Source organism: Castanea sativa, chromosome 12 (genome assembly GCF_040712315.1).
Source record: "Castanea sativa cultivar Marrone di Chiusa Pesio chromosome 12, ASM4071231v1".
Lineage (NCBI taxonomy): Eukaryota > Viridiplantae > Streptophyta > Magnoliopsida > Fagales > Fagaceae > Castanea > Castanea sativa.
The window spans coordinates 32,900,138-32,908,814 of NC_134024.1; the positions used below are offsets into that span (position 1 = coordinate 32,900,138).

General features: G+C 36.3%; 1 protein-coding gene across 1 annotated transcript; it reads left to right on the plus strand.

The window, feature by feature from the left end:
- Window positions 1-1,220: 1,220 nt before the first annotated feature.
- LOC142618571 (O-fucosyltransferase 10) lies at window positions 1,221-8,440 on the plus strand. The gene is made up of 10 exons (XM_075791516.1): window positions 1,221-1,769; window positions 2,738-2,816; window positions 3,129-3,196; window positions 3,345-3,433; window positions 4,423-4,620; window positions 4,830-5,034; window positions 5,143-5,310; window positions 5,755-5,922; window positions 6,572-6,762; window positions 7,673-8,440. Exons 1-10 carry the CDS (start codon window positions 1,383-1,385, stop codon window positions 7,878-7,880), a joined length of 1,761 nt encoding a protein of 586 aa, XP_075647631.1. The 5' UTR covers window positions 1,221-1,382; the 3' UTR covers window positions 7,881-8,440.
- Window positions 8,441-8,677: the final 237 nt, after the last annotated feature.

An 8,677-nucleotide genomic window follows, 5' to 3' on the forward strand; every position in this document is an offset into this window, starting at 1 on the left:
GTATTTATGTTTATGTATTTGGGTCAAGGAGGAAAGAAAAAACCACCTGATAATCCATATTGCATGTCAATCTGCCTACAAACATATCCAAATCTACACTCAATCTCTTAATATGCTTGGATATCAACTTGTGATTGAATAACAACACTTACACATGAGACTACCACTAGTATTTGTTGGAAAAATGAATTTATGTGTGCCAATAACAAGGTGGATACTTAAGCATATTATGAATTTGGGTGTGTCTCATTGCATCTCTTTATCTCTCCAAACTACAAACACAAAAATCACACTTCTCCCATGTAGAAATGCCCTTCCCTAGCTCACCCAAATACAAATAAAAAGAGCGAATAAATTTTGGGACATCAAATTTCACAATATATTAAAATGGTTATCATTCATCATTTTTATTCACTATTCACTATAATCCACCTCAATAAATTATGAAATTTAATGTAAAATAATTGCGTTCGTAATATTGTTGGAATTGAGCAAGGGTGGTTGTAAATTTTTTTCATGTCCCTCCTTCATAGTCCATATTTCAGGAAGGATATTGCAATTGATGCAACAATTATGGACTGAAATTTAAAGTTGTTTCAACCATTAAAATTAAAAAAGAAAAAAGAAAAAAAAAAGGTGAAAGTTTTTTTTTTTTTTTTTTTGAGGGGAAAAAAAAGTGAAAGTTGAAATATAAAAATGGTAAAAATATTTGTGAGGGATACGGGGTAATTCATAATTGCACTTGCACATAGTTCATTGACTCCATACTACATAGACTTAATTGTTACTAGTCTGACAGTGTGAACGATGGTTGGTATCCACAGCAGGTGGGAAAAATATGTGCTCGCAAGTCGTAACGGAACGTACAGTCATAAATCAAACTCTTATTTCTCTTTATCTCTGGATTATCCATACTAAAACACGCACTAAAATTCGCTTTATCATACATTACATTACAGTATAGGACTTATATAGAAAAAGCCAGATTTACCTCTGTCACCGTCAGCGGCTGCAAGCCACTCTTTTTCAAGCTCGCTCTCTCTCTCTCTCTCTCTCTCTCTCACTGTGTGAATGTGATCCAATTCCTTAGGAAAAAAAAAAAAAATATATATATATATATATATAAAGAAAATAAAGATAAACGAACCGAACGTACAATAAGAGATACTTCCAAAGTCACCACACATAGTCATAGATAGATAGATACATTCAAAATTCCAGCCTTTTTCACTTTTTCTGCAAAAAAAGAGAAGTACACTAGAGAAAACGCACTCATCTCTCTCTGTCACTCCTCAAAAAAAAAAAAAAACTCTCTCTGTCACTCTCTTTTATAAAAGAGAAACCGCACTCACTGTTTAAACAGTGAGTAACGCACAAGTAACATGGCCATGAAACCTAAAACCCACAACGGAAATGGCAACTCCAGCGACAACAACAACAACAGCGGCGGAGGAAGCAGCAGCTCGCCCAGCCCGCCTCCGTCGCCGCCGCTTCGCTCCAGCGTATCCCAATGCCGGCGACGAGTGCGGTCCAAAGCACCATCTCAGCTCTTAAAGGACAGCTTCGGCGGTGGCATTTTGTTCCGGCGAAACCTGCGGTACTTGGTGGTGCTTCCTCTGCTCTACTTGTCTGGGTTGCTCATGTGTGTTGGTGGGCCCTTCTCGGCTCTCGTCGGCTGGCCCACCACTCCTGGCGCCGTGTACCGTAGCCACGACATGTTTCGGAAATTCTGGCCTCATATTCACTCTGATAATTCCTCTGTTCTTGAGGTTCGCTCTTTGTTTTGGGTTTTTCATTTGGTTGCAGAAGAAAATGCAGGAAAAGAAAAAGGAAACAATTATTATTATTATTTTTTTGTGTGCAAGATATGGTTTTTGATCGCTACATTTGAGGTTCGGAAAGGAATGTTTCTGATCATGGAGTATACTAGAATTTTTTCGTGGTTTTTTTTTTTTTTTTTTTTTTTTTTTTTTCGAGTATAAGAATTACTGGTTTCTAAAAATGGGTAAAATATCAAATGGGTTTTACTTAATTAGGATAATTGTAGGGATGTTTAGAATTTTGGACTTACTATCAGTTTTTTTTTTTTTGGGTAATATTTAATAATAATTTTTTTTTCTTGTGGATTTTCGTTTGCCTCCTCTATTATAGTAATGTAGTGTTGCTTTTATAATTGCATTAACCACCCAGAAAGTAATAGTAGATGGAAGTAGTATTATGGTGTTTTCTTTAGTTGATTGATGACTGGAAAAGTTTCTTGAAATTTCAATTGGAAAAATTGTCTTGTAGATTCATATATAATTGTGAAATGGTATTCGAATAATGAATTTACATGGGAAATTTGTTGAAATTATTTTACATGGGAGAGTAGGCTGTTTGGTTTTTTCTTTGTTATACCCAGATAGGTTTGATCAGAACAGAGCAACCAATCAGAGTTGCCAAATAATTAAAGTTTGTGAGTGTTATTTTCATTGGAAGTACTGCGTGGCCTATAATGTTAGTATTCAGCAAGTTACAAATCAAATACTGCTACATTATGTAACGTGGTTAGTGCAAATGTGTTGACATTCTCTTAGTTTACTTGTTTTATTGCTATCTGTTACTGTTGTTTTTTTGTTTATTTTCAAATTGAAATCTAATATAATATTCCAAAGTGATAATTTTGGTTTGTGGTCTTTAAGCATGTGCATAACATATGAATTTGTTGTGATTAAATGCAAGGTTATTCTTGTTGCAGTTGTCCTCTGTTTGGAAAAACAAAAGAAGGGTAAAAGAGCAAAAACCATGTCCAAATTCAACAGCTAGTCCACGTTTTGGTATGTATGAAGTTAGAATAATGTGCCATTAGGATTGGCTTCTAAAGTTACTTCTTCAATTCTCAAATGTGTCTTGTGGGATTTGAGAATCACACATATAAATCCTTTTATCTTAAACACATGTTTATTTTTTATTTATTCTGCTGGTCAATATTACTAGTTGGACTATAGACCTCAACAACCTTACACTTTCAAAAGGCTCTAGTCCTTTTTCATTGTTTTGCATGTTGATGCTTGACTAGGATGGAATTGAGTTGGTTCTTCCCCCCCCCCCCCAACACAAATAAACTGACATTTTCCCTTGAATTTCAGAGTCCTCTGGCCCTAGTGGTTACTTGATTGTTGAGGCTAATGGTGGTCTTAACCAACAACGCTCTGCGGTATGTAAAGTTTCAATATTCATGACCAGCTTTCTGCTCTAGTAGTTCTATTAAGTGATTTTCTTGTCTTTGTAGAAACTAAGAAGGGCGTTGCCAGAAAAAAGAAAAAAATGTGATAAATTGGTAACCTGTTATGTCTCTTTGGCAGATCTGTAATGCAGTGGCTGTAGCTGGGCTTTTGAATGCAATACTAGTTATCCCTCGCTTTGATTTCCATAATGTTTGGAGAGATCCAAGGTGAGAGACAAAATTTCTCATATTATAATATCTTACTAGAGAGGTGTGTGAGTAAATTTTCACCCACATACCTTATCAATATTATCTTGGTTGTCTACTATAGATATATTTGGTGTAAAGACCTTCATTAAAGACTAGACGTTAGCTTATCATTTTTTTATTGGTAAGTTACACATGCACCCCGTGAGTCTTGCACCCTCGAGCTCACACTCCATCCAGTTAATATGGGAGGAAGAAGTACCAACTGAGCTATAGCTTATTGGCATTAGCTTGTAAAGCTAGGACTCAAAAAGGCCGCTGACGTTTTGTCCTAGTGGTAGAGTATGCATCATGGGTGCTGTATGGATTCTATTCATAAAATTGACCCCAAAAATTAATGTTATGACCTGGACCAAATTATTGCATTCTGTATCTAGCTAATGTGGGTGCTCTTTCTGTTGTCTTCAGTAGTCTTTTATAAGAAGTTCCTTCATAGTAATAGAATTTTCCTGTCAAGTTCCTGCATCGTAATAAAAATTTCCTGCCAAAATTTTTTCTCTCCGTGCCTTGCTTTGAGGTCTTCTGTGCTCCATATGTTATTAGGCATATAATTCATGTGTTGACCAAATCAATATGGACCAAGCAGGTCCCCTGATCAAGCCTGGAGTGCCAATTCCTCAAGCATTCTGGATGGCTCTAGGTTTGACATATTTCCCATTTAATATTGTTGACAAATCTTGCCACTTAAATGTTTGGAAACTTAGTATACGTATGACCATACATAAAGTGCTAGCAATATGTTTGGAGCTGAAATTAAAATTTTTTCTGTTAATATGTGGCCCAACATTGGCCTTGAATATATCTTAAAATGCTTGTAAGAAACGCACTATGTGAAGGTAGGGCTCACATAGTGCCCTCTTCATGGCCCTATGGTATATAAATTTATTTTTTAAATGTACTTTTGTATGCATCTGGTGACCAAATTTTGACAATATAAATTTGTTTCACAGTGAGTTTCGTGACATATACGATGAAGATCATTTCATAGCCACCCTTGAAGGCTATGTGAAAGTGGTTAAAGAGGTACCTGAAGAATTGATGCTAAAATATGAAAACAACATTACTATTGTTCCAAGCTTCCATGTCCAAGCTTGGGCTTCTGTCAGTTATTACTTGGGAGAAGTGTATCCTGTCTTGCAGCAGCAAGGGTACGCATCAAACCATTGCATCTTCTCATTATGTGCTCTACCAAATGAAACTGTAAAAATTCTCATCTCTGAGAGTCAATGGTATCCACAAACTGAATTAAGGCAGACAAGTTCATTAAATTTCCCTTGTAAAGACGACTAGAATCTGACCTTTAACGTGTTGAAACTTACCTCTAGGGTGTTGTTGCTTCATTTTTTGTTTGATACAGGATCATCCGCATAGCCCCCTTTGCTAATAGATTGGCGATGAATGTCCCACCTCATATTCAATTTCTAAGATGTCTGACTAATTATGAAGCATTGCGATTCTCTGCTCCCATTTCAACTCTTGCAAAGAAACTAGTAAACAGAATGATTGAGAAGAGTTCTAGGACTGGTAGAAAGTATATTTCTGTCCATCTTCGTTTTGAGGAGGTACTTATGCTTATTTTCCATCATAATTTGAGCAAGTATTTAGCTCTTTTATGTTTATATGGTTAAGGAAAATTAAGCTATATGTAATTGAGTGTCTTCTACCTTTAGGACATGGTGGCATTTTCATGCTGTGTGTATGATGGAGGGGAGGCAGAAAAAATTGAAATGGATTCAGTTCGTGAAAAAGGATGGAGAGGAAAGTTCAAACGAAAAGACCGTATCATCTTGCCTGGTCTCAATCGAATCAATGGAAAATGCCCACTATCTCCCTTGGAGGTACCTCAAATATTAGCCAATGTTGTTGCTGTTCGGACCTTTGGAACTTCAAATGTGAACTATTCCTTATGAGTTGACATTTCAAGTTTAGTTTCATATTTTAGCTTTAAGTTCTATCTAGGACCAGTTCTATTAAAGTTTTTTCCAAAGTGTCTATTCCCGTAGCTTCAACTCCACTTGTTTTGGACCTTCATCTACATTTAATAGTATTTGGTTAAAAGTTGAGCTGCTACAGGAAGGGACTAGTACTAAACTAAACTTGGGTTCAGGTTGCAGGAAAGAATGTAATGGGGTAGTTTGAGGAAAAAAAAAAGGCCTTTTGTCTAATGTTTAATTTCATACTTGTTGTCATAACTTAATAAATTAGCTTGGACATGTCATCTATGTCAATTATTTGGTAATAACTTTTTTTTACTTGGATGTTGTTTTTTCTTGTCAGTGTAGGTTGGGATGATGCTGCGTGGTATGGGGTTTTCTAATGACACTTCAATATATCTTGCCTCAGGGAAGATATACTGGGCAGAAAGGCATTTAGTTCCTCTGCTAAAGATGTTTCCTCATCTCCATACGAAGGAATCTCTTGCAACCCCGGATGAGCTTGCTCCTTTTATGGTAAACTCATGTACTCGCTCTCGTATAATGTTTAAAATAGTCTTTTGTAGTAGTGGTCCCGGTGACATGGAAATCAACTTCAATTTATCCGAACATAATACATCTGCAAAAAAGTCATATGATTGTCTCTGTTCACCAAGAGCCAAAGTATATCAGCCATAATGTGTGACTTCTTAGAAACTATCTTTGTAGTTCTGTCAGTGACCCTTTTTGGTCTGCCCTTGTTCCCTGTTTGCGTTGTCAGTTCGCGTTCTTTCTTCACCATCAGTGCCATCAAGATTCTTCACAAATAAAGTCATAAGTCACATAACAAGTTAATTTTAATTCCATGAAATCTGTACAAGAGAATGCATAAAAAATGCATCATTTGGATCAATGATTGGACCATCAAATCAGGTATTAAATGAGAGAGTACTGATAATCTGTGGCACATAATTGTGGCAATGCCTCACTATTCTTGAAATTCAAGCATGTTTCTTCTAGAGTCTAACTAACTTGACTGAGTGAGAAGGTCTGATAGATGACAACAAATTAAGTAGAGATCAGGTTCAACTAAATATTTATTGTGATGGTGTTTCCTTAGCTATGTATTGGGTGAGCGCATAACCTTCAACAACCTTGCTTTAAAATCTTTTTTCTCTTTTGGTAGGGATACTCTTCAAGATTGGCAGCTTTGGACTACACTGTATGCTTGTTTAGTGAGGCTTTTGTGACAACTCAGGGTGGAAACTTTCCTCATTTTCTGATGGGCCACCGGAGATTCCTCTATGGTGGACATGCTAAGACCATTATTCCAGATAAACGAAAGCTTGTTGTTCTACTGCAGGACACGGGTCTCAGGTATTCTCCACCCCTTAATATTCAGATTTTATTTTACTCCTCTGATGTATCTGACCACTTTTTTAGGCATGTATAGATGCATTAAAATATTTGTGAGTTTAAGTGATGCAGGGTTTATTAAAACCAAATTCATTTAAGATTTTGTTTCTAGATTTGAAATTATTTTTGAATTTAGTTTTTAATGTTTAGGGTTTTAAGGGATTTGACTAGGCATTTTCCATGTATGTGTACTCCCTAAAACCTATTAAAATAGTGCTCATGTGAGCGTGAAAGAGAGTTGAATTTGAATAAGAATTATATGATAGAGTTCAAAATATGTCTCCTCCTTTGTTCTTTTTGTTTGGCGGTGATGCCAAATGACCCTAGGTGGTGATGCCTACGGTTTGCAGCAATATTCTAGGTGGTGAAGCCTAGGGTTTGTACTGTTATTCCATTTGTCTCTGTTTTATTTCCTATTTCCTACTATGTTCTCATCATTAAGCCAGCTCAGGTTGTATTTAGCAGATCTCTCCTAATTGATAGTACAGGAATAATTGAACATAAAGATGATTGGCTACAATTGATTGATTAGAATTTGGAGTATTTTCTTCTAGATTACAAGTTTCCAACTCATGTACCCTACCCATCCTACCTATGATTGTCTATAGATGCGAAGCTTAACATTCTAATCTCTTGCATGGGCTGCATCCAAGGTAGTTAACACTTGTCTGAACTTTCATGCGGAGGATTTGGAATAGATGTACAAAATTTTCTAAGATCCAGAAGTCCATATATGGACTGGTATTTGCAAAAGCATTGATGTTCAGTTAATAGTTCAAGCATGTGGAATTGTGAAACTGTTATGTTTTAATGCTTTAGAAATTCAACATTGGAGTTGTTTGTAAACCATGTTTTTATACTGGTTTTGCAGTTGGAAAGATTTCAAAGATCAGATGAAAGAAATGTTAAATGAGAGTGACCGCAAGGGGATGATGGTACCCAGAGTGAGAAAATTCAACAGAAAAACTTCTGTTTACACACATCCTTTGCCGGAATGCGGATGTCTCCAGAGACCCCCCAATACTCTAATCATCCCAAATTCTACATTCCTTAATTACCACCAAAAATCCATGAGATAACAAAGGGACCTTACTCTTGAGCAGTTTCTCCCAGTTGTGCAGTTGCCTATATGTATTTTTTGCAAATTCTTGGGCTTTGGTACCTTTCTTCTGTATTTTCTCTAAAAGTCCATTGCAGGTGTTCAGGCATGGTGCAGGTTTGCTTATTTTGATTGCACAAGGAATTCGTCATTCCATGTTATTTATTTTGCCTTTTACGTGGAGATACTGATCTATTCTGTGGCGTTGGTTTTGTATGGAGCTGAAGCATGAGCTGATCGAGGCAAGTTGGGGAACATTGGTCGAGTTCATTGTGCATGAATGAAATATCAAAATTCTTCAGTATTCAGAAAGAAATATTGACTTTCCAGCCTTGATCAAATGGGCTAGGGGAGGACAGATCCTTTTGCAGTTTGATGATGTTCTTTCTATGATTGTTAACGTAAAAGAGTATAGACATAAAATGTCAGTAATATTACGCTTTTTTGCATTACAGGTTTGCCTATTGTCATCTTGCTCCCAATTTTGGTGTAAGGGGAGGATTTATAAGACTTACTTCGATGCAAATATTTCATTTGTCATGGTCTTGTTTTGTTTCTCTCTCTCTCTCTCTCTCTCTCGAATTTCACTATATCCTTTATCATACTAGCAAAATTTCAGACTGGATTAGATGGAGAAATCATCCATTGAATACAAGATTTGTTTGTTAGGAGATAAATCCTTTCTGGCTAGTTGCCATGACGACTTCTGGTTGTGCTAATGGTTTGTTGGGGGTCTCATTTTTTGTGTTGCATTTTGCATGGCATTAGAGTCAGTTG

Excerpts from the sequence above, each read along its gene's own strand:
- LOC142618571 (XM_075791516.1), top strand. The coding sequence starts at position 1,383 with ATGGCCATGAAACCTAAAACCCACAACGGAAATGGCAACTCCAGCGAC. Across the intron at positions 1,770-2,737 it reads ATAATTCCTCTGTTCTTGAG|TTGTCCTCTGTTTGGAAAAA; the intron begins GTTCGCTCTTTG and ends TTCTTGTTGCAG. Across the intron at positions 6,763-7,672 it reads CTGCAGGACACGGGTCTCAG|TTGGAAAGATTTCAAAGATC; the intron begins GTATTCTCCACC and ends CTGGTTTTGCAG.